The 24615-nt window shown below is 39.9% G+C and overlaps 1 protein-coding gene across 1 annotated transcript; it reads right to left on the bottom strand.

Moving 5' to 3' along the window:
* Positions 1-582: 582 nt before the first annotated feature.
* On the bottom strand, positions 583-22095 carry TSNAX (translin associated factor X). Its single transcript, XM_032216532.1, has 6 exons — positions 21928-22095; positions 19190-19291; positions 18658-18772; positions 18202-18332; positions 3541-3665; positions 583-1820 (listed from the first exon to the last, which is right to left on the bottom strand). The coding sequence occupies exons 1-6, from the start codon at positions 21941-21943 to the stop codon at positions 1443-1445; spliced, it is 867 nt and encodes a 288-aa protein (XP_032072423.1). The 5' UTR covers positions 21944-22095; the 3' UTR covers positions 583-1442.
* Positions 22096-24615: the final 2520 nt, after the last annotated feature.

Genomic DNA, 24615 nt, shown 5'->3' with positions numbered 1-24615 from the left:
AGTTTACTATGTGGCAAAATGAAACATGTCACAGAAGAAATGATTTCCTTTCATTAAAAATGATGAGAAAAAATATCTTGTCAGAAAAAAACAAATCCCAAACAATTAATACTTTTACAAGATGCCTTTGTTTATTATATAAAAATGTAGAAACATCATTAAGCCTTATAATGGGAGGAAAGGACTACTTTCCAAATTTTTATCACATGAGAAATCTGGTGATTCTTAAAAAGGTGACAAAATACTGTTGTACTATATCATATATCTGAAAATATACCATGCTAAATATCGGGAATATAAAAACATGGAAGAACTGTGGTAGGAAATTCAATGTGTATAGTGGAGGGCCTGGATCCTCACCTACTTTTATGTTTACATTTTTCACAGAACACAATGACTTGGATCCTGAATTCTTACATTCGTACAAGGAATTTCTACCAACCAGGCCTTTTATAATTTATTCCACACCATGCTCAAGAGTTCCCTGTTCTCAGGAACAGATTTACAAGAGATACAGAGCTACACAGAGAAAAGGGAAGCAGGAAAGCCTGTTCTATAAATTTTATTCTATTCTGTTCACAGAAAGGAAGTTAAAGTCTAAGCTAGAGTGGCTAATCAAGAATCTGAAGCAAGAGATTAACTAAATACACAAAACAATGTCATAATCCTTTAAAGAACATACATAGGACAGATACATAATTTACAAATTCTGTCAACTTCAGTTTTAAACCATATTTCAAATATTTTTTCTTATTTATTTTCTTGAGCATTGTCTTTCAAATCCTTCCACAGAGTATACTTTAACTGGGTATACCCACTGATTCTATTTATACTAAAACTCTTTACAAATTATCTGCTTTTGGTTGGCTTAATTTGCAAGGTGCTAGTATTAACTTACCTATAAAAAGTCAACATTAAGATACAAAAAAGGCGTATTATGAAAGTACCAAAAGAATAATAGAAGCTAAACTTGTTAGCTTTTCCTAGATTCTTTCACACTCAATTAACTTTCTCTTCAGTCATTTAGAAATGAACATATAAATTTTAACCAGAACATTCTGAACAGTCGAAGATTTTAACCACTTAAATAATAGCAACAATGAAACAAAGCAAATCATTATCATATTGCATGTATATTATGGACTATGGTCCTTCACTGGTACCTGGTTTAAGGTAACCTGCAGTATGCCCACAATACTAAAGTAAAGAATATAAGAAGTGGTCCCTGTATAAAAACAACATTTTCACTGGGCGATAAGCTTGGGGACGGATGGGAGGTGTTAAATCATTACACAATAACAGTTTTAGAATACAACATATTCTACTTCAGCTATTCATAAAACATGAATTACAGCTAATATTTCTGATAAGCAAATCCAGGGCTTGGCTTTGCTCTGATCCTGTAGTTTTTGATCTTGTGTGTTGTGAGGTTCCCAGTATGCTTAAGAAAGCCCATCATCTTGGTCAATTATTTCTGTTTTACTGGCGAACACATCAGCTAGCATATGCTTTGGTATCTCAGAACCCCTGACTTTCAGTGTATAACAGGCATTCTCCACTTTAGCTAAGCTCTGTTTCAAAGTATAGAGCTTCTTAGAAACTTCATACGGTCCAGTGTTACCAATGTAAGAAAAGCCATCATAAATCTCACACAGGAATTGACTCAGCTCAAATGGAGTATCTATATCACCATTGCCAACACTATTAATACACATCCGCATCAATTCTCCAGTTAGATCAGCCACTCCCAGAAGATAATCCACAGGTGTCACTTTTATGTTCCAGGTGTTGTTTTCCTTATTAGGAGAATCTGAAGATGGCTAGTAATACAACAGAATACAAAACAGTTTATCACAGAGAGAAAATTCAATTTGTAAAACAATTCAGGAAATTAACCAAAACAATTTTAGAAAGAAAGTGGCCTTGCTTTGGAACTTTTTAATGGATGACTTCATTAGTCATGTGGAAGACTTGCAATTTTCATATCTTTTACATTAGTCCCAAGTGAACTCTATTTTGGGTGGCATAATATTAATAGCATATTAATACCTTTTTACATAGCAAATTTCCTTTCCCATCAACAATTACATTGCATGAAAAATCATCTCCACATCAGCTAAGTCTTACATTGTTGCTAGCCAAGTAGTAAGAAATAGGAGTTCAGCTAGGAAAGAATTATTGCTGTATTTTTTATGGAAACTTCATGTTCATCAACTCTTCAGCAGGCAAGATGCCAGTCTCTAAATCAAAGAGTAGCTGCACATGGTGGGTGGGTATCTTCTATTTCTACTGCTGCAATATTTCTATTTTGAAAACAATAAATATTTTGCCACTACTATATATTTATCATCATCACTGTGTAATAAATTAATATATATATTGCTGTTTGCTTTCACAGTGTAATGAACTGAATTAAAAAAATATTCCTTAATCATCAAAATCCATAAAATTTATCAAGATCCTCAAGAAGTACTCTTTATCAATCTGAGGGCGAGATTGACATATCTAAAGAAACTGATCACTTTCACAGACACTTAGGTAAATGCAAGTTCAACAATTTGTCAATTTCATAGAAGCAGTTTACATGAGCCAAAGAGGAAGAGGCTAAGGAAGAATGGAAATTTGCTGGCTGGCTTGGAAAGTCTGGAAGTTGAAATCCTCACAGCTTAAAGGCCAAGGTTGAGAACATTGGAATAGATATATGCAATTTTTAAGCAGCAAGATTTGATTGACTAAAAATTCCAAATGGCTAAAAAATCCTTTAGAACAGAAATGAGAAGCTAAGAACTCCTTCTGCAAAGCTCTACAAGTAATGGAAGGATGGTACTCATTTTGAACAGAGGAAAGGACAAGCAGTTGCCAGCTAGCCTAATACTCCATGGCTGTTGCTTAGTGGAATGACTGGAGCTACGGGAAGCTACAGAGTCCATGTAAGGGCTGATGAAGGAAACCAGAGTTCAATGGGATGGCAGACAAGAATTAGAGCTTCCTGTAATTTTGGAGTCCAGACAGTATATCTAGTATAGCTTTATAATCTTTTTTTATAACCAGTTTTGTAAATGGAAAAATAATTCCAACCTTCAAATGAAACAAACAAAAAAATTAAGAAAAGGTATTCTTGCAGGTCAGGCTTCCCTACATTACCCTAAAGAAACTTTTTCTTCATTTTATCTGTCAGAGGACCATAATATCATCTTCACACTCCTAATACATTCCCAATGCTGCTATTCTTTTATTTTTCAGTTGTATTTTAAAGGAAAAGATTATGCTACGAGTAATAGTGACAAAATAAAAATATGTTTTTGATAACAGAAATGCAAACTTATGTTTTTCCCCAACCCCAAAAGAAAAAAGTGAGGATTTTCATACCACCTCTCTGAAAAGGGAAGACAAAAGACGACTTGCAGGAAGTGGGAAGACAAGGAGACTTTTTATGATCACATAATTGGTGTATTATCTATCCTCTATATCAATTATAATATCCATTTAGAAATGATGAATGAATCGTGAAAATTGTATAGACAAAATTATTTATAGTACCTTCCTTTCTTCTTCTTTAATATCTTCTGTAAATATCAGTTGTTTATTGATGTCCTCTAAGCTAATTAATGAGTGGGTTTTGATAAAATACCGAAATGAAACAGCTTCCACATATTCTTGAAGACCTGGTTGACATAGAAATATGTAAAATATATTATCCTGTAGGGATTCATAGTAAAAGAGTTTAAGTGATATTTTAGGGATGTCAGCTTTTAATCACTTTTTGACTGAGGCAGACTTTTTAAGGTTATGCATTGGAGATTCTTTTAGATTATGCATATGACAATTTTAGTTGCAATTATTAGTATTCCAAAGCCTTTACTACAGTGATTCTTGGAAAAGCATACTATCAAATATTTTTTTCTCTTTACCCAAGCTAATATAGTAAAGTATCATGGAAATAAAATTAGCAAGACTGGAAGATTCTCAGCCATAGAAAACATGAGATTAAGGTGAGAATTAATCTATGGGAAAATGGTCAACATAAATTACTGCATGTATTTTCAATACTTGGGGGGGAAATGCTGGTCCTCAATTCTTAGCTTAGGAACTCAAAAAACAATATAACAAAAAAGTGTATTCAGTTTGTTTTTATAAATACACGTTTAATTATCTGAATCTTTATATTTTTTAGATAGATGCTCATTGATAGTTGCCCTTCCATTTTGCTAGATATAATGTATACATAAGACATAATTTGAAATGTGAGGGATTCATTGGATAATAAGTAAGTAAAGCTATATGTCATGACTGCATTGAATTAAAAATAGAAAAACAGGATGTGTTTGTTTCAAACATTTATGTATCCACCAAAATCAAACAATGTGACTCTGTCAGTATACGATAAAAATAAACAGGAGGACATGGGGCTTTATTCAATTAGACCCCAATTCCTGAGGGAAACACTTTTTAAGGGCCAGCAAGTTTGGGGCCAGTTATATATCGTGTGGGAGGAAGGGGATTGTTTCAGAGCACAAGAGCAGCCACTGAAAAGACATACTTCCCAGGTCCCATAAGACAGCAATATTTAAATGACAAATGAAGGCCAATATTTTGTGAGCAAGTCCTATGCCTTACATAACATTAATGGTAGTAACTAACGCCTTGCATTACATACACTTACTGGAAACCAGTGCAGCTCATAGGTTGTGACGTTGCATGAACATTACAAGTTGTTCCCGTAAATTATAAGAAAAATAGATTGTCCATATTCTACACACATTAGTCCCTAGATTACATTGAGATTTATTTTAACAGTATCTTCTTTCTTACAATAAACGTTTGACATTAAATACGTGCCTTTTAGAAGTTTTCCACAAAAAAGCAGCTTGGAATAACATTTAAAATGACCCAAGACCTTGACAAAAGGTAATTTTGGTAAGCAGGTAAAAGGATGTTTTAAATACATTGTAATTTTAATGGAAGGACATCCGTTACTTTCACAAATAATCCCCAAGGTGGAAAAAAAAATCCTTATCCCACTTCACTATTTCATCCAACAACATCTTCCTGCTTTTAGTTTTGGGTTGTTTCCAAGAAAAAAATGACTTAGGAATCTCACTGTTGGGAAGTGAATAGTTTATAAGGCAGCCTTTGTACACTTCCTTAGCAATGAGAATTTAGAATGGAGATACCTTGATACATAAGATACATTGAATCAATATGTGTTCATTTTATACTACCCTTCCCCCATCTCTTAAAATATAAGATTAACATATAAACAAATAGGGAAAACATGCAGAGTATGATTCTGGAATTCTTTCCAATGCCGCTAGAGAAATCATGGTACGAAGGATTTATTTTTTTGTTCTGCTTACATCTTTGTGTTTCGTATGTGTGCACTGGAAAACAAAGTAGGGTCTTCTGGTCACATGACTAAGGGAAGGAGAGCTTAGAATGGAGCAGCTGGCAACAATCCAATCTGCTGCCCAACTGTGTGTCTTGTAGGGATCCACCATTATTTTTCCATTTTATATTTTTCTATAATTCAAACACACAAAGCAATTTGTTGCTCAATTATATTAGCAATTTCCCTTTGCTGTTCTCCCTGTATCAACTTTTAGACTACTGTATTTTTCAGAGTATAAGACACACCTTTTTCCCTCAAAAAAGAGGCTGAAAATCTGGGTGCGTCTTATACACTGAATACAACATTTTCTGCCTCCCAAAACCCCGCCCCCTTCACCAAAATGGTCATGCATAGTCTTTAGGAGGCTTCCAGAATGCTCCTGGGGGCTGGGGAAGGCAGAAATGAGCGAAAAACAGGCTGTTTTTTGCTCAACTTTGCCCCAGCCCCCAGGAGCACTCTACAAGCCTCCTAAAGGCTATTCATGCCCTTTTAAAAAAACAGGCCGTTTTGGGGAGGTCTGCAGAGTGCAAAAACTTTTTTTTTAATTTGCCCCTTCAAAATCTTGGTGCGTCTTATACTCTGAAAAATACGGTACGTTCTTCTTCTACTTTGTGGTACATAATAATAGTGCTTGATGGATTATGGAAGACTTATTTAAGGCTATATAGCTAAATTCATATGCATACATACTACAAAACAGAATTTCTATTGATCATGGTAAGATTTACCGTATTTATCGGCGTATAACACGCACCGGCGTATAACACGCACCCCCCATTTTAACACAAAAATTTGAGTAAAAATTTTTTTCATTAAAAATAAATGACTTGGAAGCTCGGAACTTAATGTTGGATTAAAATTTATAACATTAGAACATGAATTATAACATTAACTCCTCTTAAAAGGCAAATATGAAATGAAAAAACACCTCTTTGAGCAAAAAAACTTAATCAGAATCACTGCTTTTTGGAAAACCAAAAACCTCTTCCTCATCTTCACTCTCTCCCTCTTTTTTCCCTTCCTTCCCCCTTCCTCTTGCCTATCAACTTCATCCTCTTTGTCTTTCTGCTCTTTCCCTCTCTTCCCCTTTTCTTCCTACCTCCTTCCTTCTCCCTCCCTTCTTCTTTTTCTTCCTTTCTTCTTCCATCTTCCTCCTTCTCCTTCCATTCTTTCTCCTTCCATCCATCTTTTCTCCTTCCATCTTCTCCCCCCCTCCCTTCTTCTTTTCCTCCCCCCTCCCTCCTTCCTTCCTCTCCTTCCCTTTCTCACACACAGGAAGGGGAGGGGGGCTATCTAGTCGCTTTCACAGCATAATTTCTTTATCTAACTTTTAAAAAACAGTGTGCAAATCAAACGAGATTTTCGTAACCTGCGAAGCACCAAGTTATATTATGTTGTTACAAATTCGCAGCTACTCCATTCTTTCTGATAGGGAACTACATTTCCCAAGATGCCTCAGGTCCTCAAAGCGCTGAACGCAGCTTTGCAATTGACTCCAGCGAGGCCTGGCAGCCGCCGGCTGGGGTGGTTGTCAGGGCGATGCGGAGCGGACGCGCCGTTTGTTACTGCTTCCAGCAATCAAGACGGAGAAGGGAAGCGACTGAAACGGACGCTGGCCTCGCTCTCCTGCTGCGGCTTCTGTTTCAGTAGGGAAGAAAACTTCCTTTCGCTTCCCGAATTTGACTGGGTCCCGGGGCTTCTGCCGGGCGGCAGAAGCCCGGGAAGCGAAAGGAAGTTTTCTTCCCTATTGAAACAGAAGCCGCAGCAGGAGAGCAGGGCTGCTGCCGGCCGTTTCACCTTGCGCAGCGAATTTGACTGGGTCCCGGGCTTCTGCCACCCGGAGTATCGGCGTATAACACGCAGGCAGGGTTTAAGCTTGCAATTTTAGTTTTAAAACTGCGTGTTATACGCCGATAAATACGGTACTTCCAACTAAACAAGCATAGAATATCCAAAAATAAAATTCAGCTCTAAATAGTAATCTTCACACTTTATTCACATATATTTCATGATAGAGGATATTTATATTAAGGAAAAGTCTTATTTTAATGTAAAGCACTAAACTGAAATATATGGGAATTCCCTTTATTAAATAAAATTAACTTTTCAACCACAGTAAAACTATTAGAATAACAAAAGCAACTACTGTGTAAAATATGTCTTGCATTTGCCTACCACTGTTTCAGTTTTAAAGTCAGATTGTTCACATATTCCAAAGGATATGTATCCTTTACATAGGAGGAAAGAGATATTTTTTTTATTGCAAACATACTTCAAAAGTAACCACAAAAAGATAACAATAACAATGTGCAAAAGTTGGTCTGCCTTTGTTTTTTAACTAGTTATTTCAGTGTATCTTTGTTTGCTTGTTTAATTGTCCCTTGGGACAATCTGTACTTTAAGAAATGTGTAGAAAACAGTCATCATTTTTGTTATTGTTCAATTATTAGTACTATACTCAGCATTTGAGCTCATATGAGTATCCTTAGGGGAAATGTTCTGCATGCCATTAGCACTAGTCTTAATGAGGGGAAAAGTGGAACTTCTTTAGTGCTTTGCCAGAATTATTTTATCTTTAAGTCAAAGAACAGTGGCTTGGAGTAACCCCAAAAAAAGCATTTCGTAACAACCAACGCCAAACAATATTCCCAGGAATCGTATTTATGGCACTTCTATTTATAGATATATGATTATTACACTCAATCTTTGTATATCTTTGTTAGATTTTTTTTGTTAGCATCACTATTGTAATTACATTCAAAAAATTAAAAAGATTATTCAATTCTTTAACCTTTGTTATAAAAACCATTTTTGATAAAATCTAAATAAAATAAAACAATACAACCAATTTAGGATGTACAAACTAAGATCTTCAGTTACTTTGTCTCAGCATGTCATTAAAATCCTACAATTGCTCTGATTATGTAAAGTTTGAGTGCTATACCATAAAATGGGTTCTGTACTATACAAAATTTCTGAAGTACAATATCATCTTGCTGTGATTGCTGACCATTAAAAGTTCAAATGGTACTCATTAAGTTAGTGCTAAAGCCGCTGAAGTCAAAACTTTTAAATGCTTATTTTCCAAAAAAGCAACAGCTTTTGCTTGCAAACAATACAAATAGAAGCTTTTTAATGCTTCAGATGGTTCTGAAAATAATTTCAGCAACATGTATAATTTGGCAACTCTATTCCTTGAACAATGTGAAAGAATGATTTCAAAATCTATTTGAAGTTGAACATTGCCGCCTCCAGCAAAAAAACATTCTAGGAAATGTAAAAGCAACAGGATAAGATGATTTTGAAATATATATCTTGTTATAAAATATTGTATTTATGCCTGTTTAAGGATACCACTCTGTAAGCATGCACGAGCATTTCTACATGTTGACTGAGCTGCCATACATATGCTACAAACATCCACATAACCGTTAGGTAGCATACAATAACTGTTATTCTTTTCTGTTATCTAGTGATCATTTGCACTAGAAGATTTTTGCAAATGACCTATTGGAAATGGAAGAAATAAAAACAAGGCTAAATATAGTGGCTGAAGATAAGACAACAGTGAACAATAATCCATAGCGGAACCAGGAGTCAAGCCCAATTCACAGAAACCAAATATTAAAACAATATTAAAACAAATGCTTAAACCAAAAAATTATGTACAGTAGCTCATTAATATGTTTTATAAAAAGTACAGAAGTATTAAAAAGTACTACTTTTTATACATAAGTGAGATTGATCTTTTTCTCTCCACTCAAAACACTGTGGAAGACTAATCTTTGGATGTCACTATCCATTCACAATGAGATCTTTATCCATGTCTACTAATATGATTCCCAAAATTCTCTTTGTCTTTTCTAAGCAATTAAAATGTCTGAAAGCAACCAGAGCATCATCATGAGACAAGGTCTTTCTCAAAAGAGGATCAAGGCAATGAACCTAACAATTCAGACCTTGAGAAACTAAACACAATACCACCTCTGAAAGACCAAATGTTGGCATTTCCATTCCCAAGCACAATGCAGATCACTAATCTGAAATTAGAAACATATGCATAAAGAAAGGAAAAAGCCGGCAGCTAGCAAAGCAACAGCCACTTACAGGGAAAGGATCTTGATAACAGTTGAAACTTTGCATGGACAGATCCTAGCAAATTAAAGCTGCTTAGCTTCAGCTGCATTTAGATGGATAGTACTGCAAAAGACACTGGTATTTAAGACTGCCTCAAAATGTAGATTCTTGGTTGGAACAACTTTGATGTTAATCTTATTGCAAGTGTTTTTTATGCTATATGCCTCCTTACAAATCTGATGAAAGGTTGAGAACTGATTTATAATTTTATGTCCAAATATGATAGTAAGCAAGCTATTCATTAAGAAGTAGCTGTAAAGGGTTCATTGGGCTATGGTAGAAAACCAGAAACTATATTAGGATTTGGTACCACATGCTATTTAGCTGGATTATGAGCAATAGCAAAAAAAGTTTCTTTCAGCAGTTCCTTTAGTCCTAAATGTTAAAGCACAAACTTTATTTTTAAAAAAATGTCTGTATATTCCTTCACTATCTCTTTCATCATAAAATATTCTGAAGCTTCATATTCCAAGTCCTATATTTTTTTATTTGTGGCTTTTACTTTTATACCTTAATGGCCTATAACAATCTTTCCCTAGTGATCTGTTTATTTTTTTAAAAAAATGAAATTGATCTACTTATTCCTTTTTGTTTATGGTCTTCCTTGGCTACTTCTAGTTGACATCTGGCATGTTATTTCTCTTTTCTCCAAGTGTTTGTTTGTTTGTTTATTGGATTTATATGGTGCCCTTTCTCTCATAAGTCCTGTTTTATTAGACTTGAAATCCTCAGCAAAAGCCTTGTATCTTGTATGATGGCACAGTAATAAGTGTACACACAGAGACTTATGCAAGTTGTGATTACAATTTAGATAAAACCTTATGCTGGAGCTCAGGCTATTTATAAAACACCAAACAATAAATGCTTCCACATTTCTTGAATCACTGTCAGTTTCTATGATTCTACTGATGGTTTGTGCCTGAAAAATTGCCTAAGAATGTGACCTTTTAACTCCTGCCTAAAAATCCTTGGATTTGTTGTAAGCACTCTACTGCTTACCAAAGGAATTAAATTCCAGACTTATTTAGTTCTGGTAGTTTGGATAATTAGTATGCTTTCCAAACTTTACTTTTCTAAGAATTTTTGAGGAATGCCATTATCTTGCTCTGTGTGGAATTATTGAGCCAATATAGATGTGTTATTTCCTATTTCTGAGTTTATTCATTGTTCTAATTATATAATCGTTCATCAAGTTCTACAAACATATTTGAAGAAATAAAAGTACTTTGTAAGAATTCCAAATGCAATTAAAATGGCATTCTTTCTTACTATAACATTCACAGTTTAATTTCGAAAAGACTTCTCCTGATGAGCTTATTGAATGTTGTAGAATTTCATTACAAAGTGCTAACATTTAATAGTACCACTAAATTAATAAAAGGTAGGGTGAGAAGCTATACATTGATAACTCCTTACCGTACCATTTTCCACCAAGTATAAAAGTTGTAGTCCTGGTACTTTATTAAAATGTGGCCGGATTTTTTTGAAATTGGTTGAACTCATTTCTAATCTACTATAGGTCTTTTACAAAATTAAACAATATAAAGCAAACTGAAATAATTGCTGTGTCATTAGTAATTCTGTACCAAATTGAATTGTGGGCCTGGCTTTTATTTGTGAGAAGCTGTTTCCTTTTGTAGCATTAAATAGGAGAGTACCGTTGAGTCACCTTAATGTCTGTGTATTTCTTTCTTGTGCAAAAAATCCCCTTTTAACTACCATAATTGGGACCAGAATCCCATATAGTGGTTATTAAGTAAGATGTCATATGACTGCCAGAACTGCTTTGTTCAACAACCACAACCCTGCCAGTCCCAGTGGCTGTCAATAAGCGGACAGAGTCCCAAGTAAGGATTCCTGTGGGTCTTGGGGAGAAGCTCCCTGGGAGGCTCCACTCAGGAGCTAAAATTAAGGTGACCAGATTTTCAGATTGGTAAAGAGGGACACCATTGACCGGGGGGTGGGGTGGGGGGCTTGATTAAAAATTTTATATTTTGTCAAAAGGTCACACAAGGCGATTATATGACCCCAGGACACTGAAAGCATCATAAATATGAATCTGTTACCAAACATCAAAATTTTGATCACGTGACCATGAGGACGCTTCAACGGTCACTAAGTGTGAAAAATGGTCGCTAAGTGTGAAAAATGGTCATCAGTCACTTTTTTCAATGCCGTTGTAACTTTGGTCACTAAATGAACTGTTTGAAAGCTAAAGCTAGCTTGCATTATGCTAGCTTACATTTTCAAGAGAGAGAAGCTAAACTCCTGGTTCCACCACAAATGCGCGCACAACAAAAGCGCGCCTGACTAAACCGCGGTGTCTAAAGCGCGGTGACAAAACCGCGTGACGAATGAGCGACTAATTAGCCCTAAAGCGCGCCGACAGAAGCGCGCTGTAACGTAACCCTAAACCTAACCCTAAACCTAACCCTAAACCTAACTGTAAATCTTACCTTAAATGAAATCGCGCTTCTGTCGGCGCGCTGTTGTCGGCACGCTTTTGAAATCGCGGTTTTAGCGCCGTGGTGTTGTCGGCGCGCTTATGAGGTTCGCGCTTTTGACGGGTCACGAAACTCCTTATTAGAATTGAAATAGAAATGAGTAGAGGAGAGTAGAGGAGAGTAGAGGAGAGTAGAATAGTTTATTACCCAAGTGTGATTGGACACACAAGGAATTTGTCTTCGGTGTACATAAATAAAATAAAATACAATACATTCATCAAGAATCATAAGCTACAACACAGTGATAGTCTCTCTCTCTCTCTCTCTCTCACACACACACACACACACACACACACACACAGACACACACACACAAACAAATACACACATAATCCTCCTCTGGATTCAATGGGGTTTAGGAAATCCCCCCATCTCACACACTCCCTCTTTCTTTCTCTCTTCCCTCCTCTGGATTCAATGGGGTTTAGGAAATCCCCCCACCTTACATACTCCCTCTTTCTTTCTCTCTTCCCTCCTCTGGATTCAATGGGGTTTAGGAAATCCCCCATCCTCACACACTCCCTTTCTTTCTCTCTCCCCTCCTCTGGATTCAATGGGATTTTTAGAAAATCCCCACTCCTGTGCACACACTCCCTCTTTCTCTCTCTCTCTCTCTCTCTCTCTCCCCTCCTCTGGATTCAATGGGATTTTTAGAAAATCCCCACTCCTGTGCACACACTCCCTCTTTCTCTCTCTCTCTCCCCTCTTCTGGATTCAATGGGACTTTTAGAAAATCCCCACTCCTGTGCATACACTCCCTCTTTCTCTCTCTCTCTCTCTCTCTCCCCTCCTCTGGATTCAATGGGACTTTTAGAAAATCCCTACTCCTGTGCACACACTCCCTCTTTCTCTCTCTCTCTCTCTCTCTCTCTCTCCCCTCCTCTGGATTCAATGGGACTTTTAGAAAATCCCCCCTCCTGTGCACACACTCCCTCTTTCTCTCTCTCTCTCTCCCCTTCTCTGGATTCAATGGGACTTTTAGAAAATCCCTACTCCTGTGCACACACTCCCTCTTTCTCTCTCTCTCTCTCTGTCTCTCCCTCCCTCCCTCTCCCTCTCCCTCTCTCTTTCCTTAAATTCTGAAGCCTGAAGAGGGAAGAAGCTGAAAATAGTAAAGATCCTCAAGGATAAATTCTTCTGCTTTTGATTTGCATTAGTACTACAGCACATTTCTACTAAGCTCCTGTAAATCTATGCTTTTGATACACATATTGCTACATAGCATTCACTAAAGAATTCCATGTGTTATCATTTTTCCTAGCTGGGTCTTTGGTCCAATAAGTAAAAGAATTTGTAAGCATGTAGGTATGACATATGGAGAGCTCATGTAACTTGAGGCTGCCACTTGTTCCTCTGAAGCCACAGCCATTTCTTCCTCTGAAACCTCTTCAAATCAAAGTCCTTTAAACATTATGCCAAGCAAATTGGAGTTCTACAATTCAGATCCTGTTTCAACCATGATAATTGGCAAAAAAAAATTACTACAACATGCCCTGCATATTTCATTATCTGGAACATCATTGGAGGGATCAGGATGGGTCTTCAGCATTTTAAAAACAGGGATGCTGGAGCTAAAAACCTCAGTGTAAAATACTTAGAGCACAAAAGAGTTGGAGAGATCCGTGCTGTTTGCGAGCTTGGAAAGGGGGGGATTACTCCGTCTTGGCCAGCCGATCCACCCACCCACCCACCCCACCCCCATCCTCTTTTCTCCGCCGGAACCCAGGCGGGGGGGACTCAGCGGCGACCACCTCCATCCCCGCGCCTCAAACCCTCTTCCTCCCCTCCACTCCAAAACTCCTCGGGGCAGACGGCGAAGGAGGGGTGGAGGTAGAAGCGTTCAGTTTTAAAAAAAGACTGGGGAAAAAAAGAATTGAATTGAAAACAGTAACGAAAGAGACAAAAATCAGAGTATCCAAAAAAAACCCAACCCAACACTTTTTTTGTGTTGTTCTCCACGCTTCGCTCCAGGATCCAGATGAGGAAGGCTACGACCGTTCCCAAATTTTTTTCCCTCTCCCTCTTTCTCTCTCTTTCCCCCCACAAAAAGCAGGACGTAATAGAACTGTTTCGAGTCCCGATCATTCGGGGTTCCATTCGGAATCCTCTCGCCGCCAAACTCTTAAAGCTTTATCAACTCTACAACAAACCCCTTTTTCTCCCCTCTTCTCCCCTCCTTCGCTCGGTCACTTCCCCGAAGTTGAAACCTGAGCGCGGCAGCGATTCCCCTACGTGCTTCAGACACGTTGGAGAGAAGTGGGGTTCACCTCTCGCTTTCTCCCCGCAACTTTAAAGGAGCACGTGCGCGCGTGCCATGGGGAAAACGCCTCCAAGCGGCCCCGCAGAAACAACCGTGGGAGAGAAAAAGACCTTTTCTTCTCTTTTTTTCTTTTCTTTTCCTTTCTTTCCTTTTCCTTTCTTTTCTTTTCTTTCTCCCGCAGACACACGCCTCAAATTTTTGCCGATTCTTAACCGCCATTGGGGGGAGTGGAGAAAGTGGAAAAGGCAATATTCTATCCTATCTGGAATAACACGGGGGATTCTCAGTCATCCTGGAGCTCCCTGGACATCGCAGCAGCCCCAAGTGCGCGGGATCTCGGCGTTTTTCGCGTCGGGGCGTGCTGCAAGAAGAGGGAGTGAGCTTAACATCTCAGCTTTGCTGCCCAGCACTGGCAGAGGGGGTGGCTCCCCCTCTGCTCGGAGCACCTGAGTTGGGCACCGCGTTACCCCTGCCCTGCCTACTCAGACCAGCTGAGCCTCCCTGGACATCGCAGCAGCCCCAAGTGCGCGGGATCTCGGCGTTTTTCGCATCGGGGTGTGCTGCAAGAAGAGGGAGTGAGCTTAACATCTCAGCTTTGCTTCCCAGCACTGGCCGAGGGGGTGGCTCCCCCCCTGCTCAGAACACCTGAGCTGGGCACCGCATTACCCCTGCCCTGCCTACTCAGACCAGCTGAGCCTCCCTGGACATCGCAGCAGCCCCAAGTGCGCGGGATCTCGGCGTTTTTCGCATCGGGGCGTGCTGCAAGAAGAGTGAGCTTAACATCTCAGCTTTGCTGCCCAGCGCTGGCAGAGGGAAATCCCGTCTCGGCCTCGGGTAGCTGCGGCAGAAGCAGCGAGCTTTCCCCGCTGCATAGGGATGTGGGGAAAGGGCTCGGGTGCGGGGGGGGGAATGGGCATCTGTCAAAACACTGAATCCCGTCTCAGCCTCGGGTGGCTGCGGCAGAAACAGCGAGCGCGGGGCGACACTTCACCGGGAGCGACCTCTCTTTCCCCGCTGCATAGGGATGTGGGGAAAGAGCTCGGGCGCCCAGTTTTCTCTCCCCCCTTCTTTCCTTCTCTCTCTCTGCTCTGGGAAAGGAGCAGCGCTCTGGCGAGCCCCGAGAGATTCCCCCGTTCTCTCTCTCGCTCTCCCGGCCCTTCCAAGCCAAGGCGGCGGGGGAGGGAAGAGGAGTCCGAGGGGGAGGGAGGAAGGGGAGGCGGCTGCGGTGGCTGGGCGATGGCTAGCAGCGGCCGAAGCAGGGGGGAGGGAGGGCGAGAATATTGGCGGGGCGGCCGCAGGAAGGACCGAGGGAGGAGGAGAGGATGGGGCTGCTTGGGAATGGAGAGGACCAGGGCACGGAGGGAAAGAGCAGCACGCGCCCAGCCGCCGCCGCCGCCTCCACTTCGGAAGGTTCCTCCGGCGGATTGTCTTCCCCCCGCCGCCCTCGCTCTGGGAAAGGAGCAGCGCTCTGGTGAGCCCCAAGAGATTCCCCCATTCTCTCTCCCTCGCTCTCCCGGCCCTTCCAAGCCGAGGCAGCAGGGGCGGGAAGAGGAGTCTGAGGGGGAGGGAGGGAGGAAGGGGAGGTGGCGGCAGCGGCTGGGCGATGGCGGGATGGTGGGAAGCGAGGCGCCAGTGGTGGGAAGCGACCACGAGTCGAAAGAAGGGAAGTGACCATGAGGGAAAGAAAGCGGCGGGGGGACCCGCAGCTCGGTGGGCGTCTCCTCGCGGGACGGAACCCTCTCTCGCTCGCGCCCTCTCTCTCGCCGCCGCCCAATCCTGTGGCTGCCACCATGGACGGGGAGGAGGAGGAGGTGGAGGAAGAAGAAGAAGGGGAAGCGGGATGAATCCTTTTGAGAGGGGATGGGCGCGACGTGGGGGACACAGGGAAAACTCCGCAGGGCGCGAAGGAAGCAGCGCGGCAGCGGCGGAGCTGGGAAGGTGCTGCCCCCGGAGCCCAAGGGTGAGCGGGCTGGCGCGGGCTGGCGAGCGGGCACCTTTCTCGCACACAGGGAAGGGGAGGAGGGCGGCGGCGGCCCGCGCATGTTACTAAAGGTCCTCAGCAGCGGCAGCAGCAGCCGCCGACAACAACCTCGTGCGACGGTCCTTGGGGGCGCTGCGGAAGCCCTGCCAAAGCGCCCATTTCCCAGCTCAGAGAGGGATGAGCAGCGAGCGGAGCCTTGTTTAAAACAACGGCCGTGGCCGCTCGTTCGCTTTGCCGCTCTTGCGTGGAGGTCTGAGGAGGCAGAGGGGTGAGAGGGGCGCGAAGGAACCAACGCGGCGGCGCATGGCGAGCGGGCGCCTTTCTCGCACACAGGGAAGGGGAGGAGGGCGGTGGCAGCTGTTTCACTAACCCCGCGCAGATTACTAATTCCCGGTTTACTCACCAGTGAAGCAGCAAAACAAAGCAAGCAGCCCCGAAGGCGAAATGAAATGGAGACTCCTGTGACTCATGCGGCGTGCTAAGCAGACTCCAGCCAATCAGTGAGCTGGCTGGGATGGAAAACTTTAAGCACGCCGCGTTTTCCATCCCAGCCAGCTGACTGATTGGCTGGAGTCCAGTACAATCAGTGAGCGGCAGGCAGGGCTGGCTTAGATTTTTAGAAATAGATGGGGGAACTAACGAGCGAGCTAGCGGCAGCTGATGGGCGGGGGAGCCAGCGAGCCCCAAAATAAAGCGGGTTTTTTTGAGAACTGGGCGGGACGAGGGAAAAATGATGAAAAATGCGGGACGTCTGGTCACCCTAGCTAAAATCCACCCTGCCAAAATTCAAACAGGATTTTCAGCCTGAGAGAGAGAGTTATTAATGTGCAGACTGCACCTGAGGATCTTTCCCACTCACCTAAGGCATCCCACATTCCTTACACTGTAGAATTCATTTATGTGGCTATTATTTCAGTCAGCCCTAAGTTCCTGCAATATGAGGTATCTCAGGGCTCTCAGTGTACCTCTTTAACATCTATATAAAACTGCTGGGTAAGGTACAGTATGCTGATGATGTCGTTTCCTTTCTCTACCAAAGCTAACATTATTTTAGTGTTGACCCAGGTCCTGTGTGAGTCTAGATAAGGAGAAACTGGCTCCAACTCAAACCTAGCAAGATGGAGTGTCTTTGGGTTTCTGATTTCTTTCCAGGTGCAATGCAAGTTCTTGCTTATTACTTTTAAAACTCTGCATGGCATGAGGCCAGGTTATTTGTGGAATAGCTCCCCCTGATTCCATCTGCCCACTCTATTAGGCTAGTGTGGGGAGATTTCAGGTTCCATCTCTTAAATCTGGTGGGACTCAGGAAATATCCCTTTTTCCATAGCTGCCTCTTCCTGTCTGAGATCTAGCAGGCTTCCACATATTTAGCTTCCAAAAAGCCATAAAGGGTTGGTTTTCTCCCTAGGCACTGAGATAGAGCCCGAGGATTTCATTATTTGTTGGACTAAAAATTGTAGATCAGGTGCCTGATTTATTATCTTTGGGATTATTATTACTATTGTAGTTTTTATTGTTACCCAGAGTTGTGATTTACAAAATGGGCAAACATATGTCTTTTAAATAATTAAATAAATATTCTGGGGATTTTTTTTGCATCACTTTGATTATCTAACATAAAATAAATATAATTTTATAGTATAATTCTTTACAGTAGAAATAGGTACAAAAGAATTAAGGTTTAACTCACTAATTAGCTAGTCCAGAACAATTGCAACCGATTTCTATACAATGCAAAGCCTTTCCCTAAATCAATGTTACTAATTCCTATATCCAAATATTTTAATGGAATCGAAACAAACATCTCTGAGTGATAGAATCAAAAGGTGTCATCAATATGTTGCCCAATGTAATAAAATCAAGACTGATAAAATCTCCAGAATTATCCCCTTTGCAAGTTTTGTTTGCTTTTTTTAATTTCTCAACATACCTGGAGAAATAGCTCTATGGTACTGATGCATGTCTTCTCCCATCAATTCTTGTGCTACTTGTTTTATCTTCTGTCTCACAAGATCTAATTTGACTTCAGATTCTGTTAGTATTTCTTCTACATTGGAAGCACTGTGATTACAGAAAACAATCAAATTAAAAAGTGACTGCTATTAAAACATCAGCAAGAAGTAATGTTATATGCTATACACGGATCATTTTGTATTTTGCTTTAAAAGTTATCACATGAATACTTTTCAAACACTATTATAAGCACTGGAACTTCAAAATATATGTTGGCAGTTTAAATATTCAAAAAAATGTTTTAAAAAATTTCTTCCCTCCATTCCCAACTCTTTTTTTATTTTACTTATTACAGGATTCCTTTGCTTTTGCATATCTGACCAAAGCAAAAGGTATATATTAGGAAATGCGAAAGACAAACATAGATACCTGCCTGGAAATTCTATGAAGTAGGAATATGGTCCTTTTACTTTCAATAGTTATGTCACGACTAAGTTTCACAAGTCTTTCATATTTATCATGTCTTGTATCAAGTTCCAGCTGAAACACTGGAAATGAATGTCAATAAATATAATGAAACAATATTAGAAATACAGAAATGAACATGCAAACTCTACAAAATATACAGCTGTACCAAAACAGATTTCACATATTCTAAGAAACTCATAAAGCTACTAAAATACATTTTAACCTTTGTTTAAATACAGCTTAACTGTTTAGAATGTTAATAGTTTGCTAAATAGTTTAATAAACTTCATTCTTTCTGCAAAAATTCTGACCTAAACTTTTAAAGAATTGTATTCTTTAAAATTCACACACATCAAAGAAAAAAAAGTACACTGTTATAGAAATGGTGCAGAATGGATTCTATCATAGCTTAAGAGGAATTGCATGGAAAAATCACATATATCATCACTTCATATACAAGAATATGAGCCACAATTAAGTCCTTTAAAATTACTTACTCTTGAAGTATGTCATTATGGATGAAGAAAAATTGATGCTATCTTTCTCTTCCCTCCTTTGGCCATGTGGAAAACTGTCATGTTTCCTTTTTCTGAAGCCACCTGTTTATGTAAGATTGAAAAAAGTATTATCAAATTATAATATAGTTCTCAAAAAAATGTTCACACTTTTCATAGCCCAAATGCCCATACCATATGCATTTGTGAAACTAGAAAACTATCCGCAATTCCATTCACCATTTTGTACTGAATACTGGACTCAGTCTACTGATCTGGAAACTTTGATTTAATGGTATTTTAAGACTAGAACTAACTGCCAAACAAGGCGATGGCACTTCATATATATCTTATATAGCTTATCATTCAAAACAATGAGGAAACATAGTCAGCTGATTTTGATTGTTTCAAAAGGTCAGCTAACTGTTTTTAGATTTATTGCATTCAATTGATTGAAATAGCATACAAGTAATGTAATATTAATTCCATTTCATGTTTTCCTACTTTCATGGACAATGTGTTTTTCTCTCCAGATAATACTTCTATGTTCTAAGTGAAATGGCCATTAAAACAGAATTGTTAAAATCTGCATTCTGGGAAAGTACACATTGCCCAGTCTTGCCCTATGTATAAATAAAAAGCAACAAAAACAATGCTATGCTCTGACATGTGAACTTATAAATAAAGTACATATAAATAGAATATTTCAGATGGTGGGTTTCTGCCTCTTCCATTACGTGATGTGCTTCATCATACTTGCTACAGGCACAAGAGCTTCCTGCCAAAAAGTAACCTTTGGAAATTTGGTTGTATTCATTTTAAGGTCAACAAGCTTCCCCCCCCCCCCCCTGTTACTGATGCCTAGACTCCATCTGGGGATTAAATACAAGGGAAAAAAATTAGGAAGAACAAGAATAGGATTTCAGAAGGCAAGAAAATGCAGCAGTGTTAAACTGAAAGACAAAAAGGGGAAATATAAAAAATGGAAAGTGAGCCACATAACTAAGGAAGAATACCAGTATATAGGATAGGTAATCAAACAATAAAGTTGCAAACACCCAGAAGAAAGCAAATCTATTATTAGAAGTCACCATGAGTTTGTCAAAAACAGATTGTGCCAAGCAAAACTTATTGCAATTTTTGACAAAGTGGCTAAATTAGTGGACCAACAAAATACTGTGGATATCATATACTTGGACTCCAGTAAGGCATATGACAAAGTAGACCACAACCTACTTCTTGGTAAGATAAGAAATGTGGATAGAAAGTATCGCCATCAGATGGATCCGTAACTGGTTGGCAAACTGCACTCAACATTTAGCCATAATGGAACTACATATACATAGAGGGAATATGTAGTGGGGTATCCCAAGGTTCTTCTTAGACCCAGCACTCTTCAACATAACAGAATAACAGAGTTGGAGCAGGGGTCCAACAAAATGCAATTCAGTGGAAAGGAAAGTATGTTTACACCTATAAGTAGGCAAGGAAAAACAAATACACAGGTATAGAATAGGCAGTACTAAGTTCAACAACAGTAACTGCAAGAGGGATTCAGGAGTCCTAGTGGACAACCACTTAAATAGGAGCCAGCAGTGTGCTTAGCTGGCAAAAAAGGCAAAATAGTCTTAGGCTGCATCAACAGAGTAATAGTATCATGATCATGTGAAGTGTTAATATCGCTATATACTGCTTTGTAAGACCACACTTGGAATACTGTGTCCAGTTCTGGTCACAATACAAAAAAGATGTTGAGACTTTGGAAAGAGTAGAGAGAAGAGCAACAAAGATAAGGAGTATGGAGGCTAAAACGTATGATGATTGGTTGCAGGAAGTGGGTAGGTCTAGTCTAACCAAGAGAAGGACCAGGAGTGACATGCTAGCAGTTTTCCAATATCTGAGCAGCTGTCATAAACAAAAGGGGGACAACCTGTTCTCCAAAGTATCTGAAGGCAGGACAAGAAGCAATGGATGGAAACTTATCAAAGCTCCAATCTAGAACAAAAGAGAAACTTCCTGACAGTGATAACAATTAATCAGTGGAACAACCTGCCTCCAGAAATTGTGGATGGTCCAATACTGGACATTTTTAATACTTAACGCAATATTGGACAGTCATTTATTCTTAATGGTACAGAACTCCTGCTTGAGCTGGGGGTTAGAATTAGAAGACCTCCCTTCCAACTCTGTTATTCTATTACAGGTGGTCCTTGATTTACAACAGTTCATTCAGTGACCGTTCAAAGTTACATCATCACTGCAAAAAGTGACTTATGACTGTTTTTTGCAGTTACGACATTTGCAATATCCCTATGATCATGTGTTCAAAATTCAGATGCTTGGCAACTGGTTCACGTTTATGACCATTGCTGTGTCCCAAGGTCACCTTTCCCATCGTTCTGGCATGCAAAGTCAATGGGGGAAGTCAGATTCACTTAACAACCAGGTTACTAAAGTATTGATTGTAGTGATTCACTTAACAACTGTGGCAGGAGAAGTCGTAAAACGGGGCAAAACTCTTCACAAATGTCTCACTTAGCAACAGAAATTTCGGCCTCATTGTGGTCGTAAGTCGAGGACTACCTGCATTTGAAACGAAGCCATGAAATGAAGAAGCCGGGTTTAAATAAAGGGCCCGGGAAAGGCAGCCAGTTGAGGAAAAGCAGCCACTGGCCTTCCCCGAGTCCCTTGCATTTTGCTCCTAGCCCGAGGGGCTCTCCCCTCCCCTTGCCCCACGCCACCTTCTTTGCTGCTCATCTTGTCCGCGCTGTGATCTCGAGCAACTCCGCGTCTGTCAGGCTCGACCTCAGCGACCGGCACGCGCGCCCAACAGCTGTCGCGCGGTCAACGGAGATTCGGCGCAGCTCCCTCACTCCAATTCCGTCTCCGCACCTCTCAGGACCTCAATCATCCGCCCTCCCATCGCTCTCGGGGTGTCTAATCCGATCCCTGAGAGCAATTTTAATTTTGTTAAATCGAGCCCGCTGGGATTAACAACATCTCCACTCCGCCAAAGCAGAAAAGGAGCTAGGCTTCTTGTCAGGCCATATTAAAGTATTTTAGCAGGCAGAGGAATTCATTCATTTCCCTAATCAGGCATTAGTGTGTGAGGTATATCCGGGTTGCTATGGGGGCTTTTTCAATATTTTATAATCGAGCAAGACCTTGTGGGAAACGTAGTTTTTCTTCAAGTGAAGCGTGCACAATACTGTGAATATAAAAACTTCGGGAATCGATTGAGAGGAATGAGATCTGGAATCAGAATTGGGGCCTGAAATACTTATAGATTTGAAATATGCCGATTATGACAGTTTGTTAATCAAAGTTAAAAGGAAGTTTTCGTTGTGGAAAATAAAACGGGAAAAAATGAAAGATCTAGATTGTTAAAATTTTAGATTTCTTGGTTTCTATATTAATGTTAAATATTTAGGTTGATTCCTTATAATGTATACTATGGAAACTAAATACTGAGGTACAAAATAAAATAAAGTGACAATAGGTAGTCATAGATATGGTTCTCTAAAGTGAAAATCAGTCCAGTCCGGTCAGTCATGGACCAAGGAACTTTTATCCATACATAATAAAGGGACTGTTACCACACATGCATTCATGTGCTTTCATCCTGCCCCAATCTGTTCTGTTTCCAGGGTTGCAGGGAAAGCTTCAAAAGTGGCTCATTCAAAAACAGATGCTGCACTTGTAATCCTGCACATTCCCCAAGTTAATTTTAAGATTATTGAGACAATAAGGGAAAAGCTCAAACAATGAACACACTACTATGTTATCCCTTCAGGGACTATGCAGAGTTGCAATTAGAAACTCAATTGGTGTACTAACTAGAAACCTCCACTGTTTAAATGTTCAAATTAACAGAAATCAAACACTGAATTTAAGTTACGTCAGTTTTTGTTCTATACTCAAGGCAGACAGCAGTACCAAATGATGAGTCTCAGAATGCCACTAAGCCTTAACAATCTGTCTGTCCGGCTAGCTAGCTATAATATGAACTGCCCATCTTCTTTGCAGAGGGATTCTGGATGGTATGCAGTAAAATGTGTAATGCAAGCATAATCAAAACAACTTGTCATGCAAATGTAAAACAAAAATATGCAATGACAGTTCAGTGAATAGGATGGCCAGATATCTTTTTTTTTTGCAAATCATCTGAATTTTTAAAACTTTGCACTCTATTCACATTTTTGTCCACTTGCCTGCTCTAACCTTGATCTACTTTGCTGACAGCTCATGAGATGCAGCAAGGCTATCACCTGGGATGCAAACTTCTGGATGGCCACTAGAGAATAATGTATTTTTAAAAAAATCTCTTTAATGATTGTCTCAATTTCTGCAGCCCAGATGTTATAGTCCTAATCTGCAGGCAGTAAAAATTCACACAGCTGCATGACTGAGTTAAGTAGCCTCCAAGGAGTCTGCATGGTAGTGATTCAGAATGGTCTGGGTAGGAAGGAAGTGTACGAAGCAAAACAAATAGTTGGACCCTGAGACAAGCTGCCAAACCTTTTTTCTTTCCCTTTTTGGCTGGCAGGGCAATTAAAAAGTCTGCTGCCAGTATACCGGATATTGGCATTTCCCAACACTAAAAAAGCCAAAAAGACCATGTATGTATGTATAAGAGGGGACGACGACAAAAGTTATACTTGAGTTAATATGAATTATGCTTGATGACTGTGGAAGAGATGCACTAAAGTCTTTTGTAACCAACTGATACACTTTCTACAGTATGTAAAAAAGGAAGATTTTATGTGTTGTGTTTGTTTTGAAAAATAAAAATAAAAAAACTTTAAAAAAAGTTATACTTGGGAGGGGGGAGATTTGTGAGAGAAGAAAGAGAAAACAAACAAAGTGACTTTTGCCAGATAAAAGAAGATGGGCAGTTTAGAAATAGGAAATACAAATACATAAAATAAATAAAAAGTATGCTACTTAGATTAAATGTAAAAGAACTGCAGAGCAATATTTGTTCCAGCAAACCAAGGGAAGTTACTATTAGATCTAGCAATTGTTTGACTGTTGATCCAAATGCCAAAACAAACAACATTATTTGAGAAAGGACACATATTAGTAACCAAGAGTAAAAAGGTGAACATCATTCATTCCACATCCTGTGATAGTGCCATTAGCAGCAAGACAATAAAGGACTGTTCTTCAGAGATATATTTTGTTTAAACGAATATACTGAACACTCCAAAGTACAGATGTTGCCCTAGTTTTCTAAATCGTCTATGACAACCCAGGATGATAAAATCATTGTTGCTGAACTTTGCAAGGTTTAGCCTGTCGCATAAATTTGGGGAGTATGTACCTTTATTATAAATTTTCATATGGGAGGTACATCAAGTTGCAAAATAAATTGTTGTTTTTTCTTGGATCACTGTCTTACTTTCTCTAAATCTGTCTCAGGTTATTAT

This window comes from Thamnophis elegans, chromosome 4 (assembly GCF_009769535.1).
Source record: "Thamnophis elegans isolate rThaEle1 chromosome 4, rThaEle1.pri, whole genome shotgun sequence".
Taxonomy (NCBI): domain Eukaryota; kingdom Metazoa; phylum Chordata; class Lepidosauria; order Squamata; family Colubridae; genus Thamnophis; species Thamnophis elegans.
This window is presented reverse-complemented; position numbering and strand designations above follow the sequence as displayed.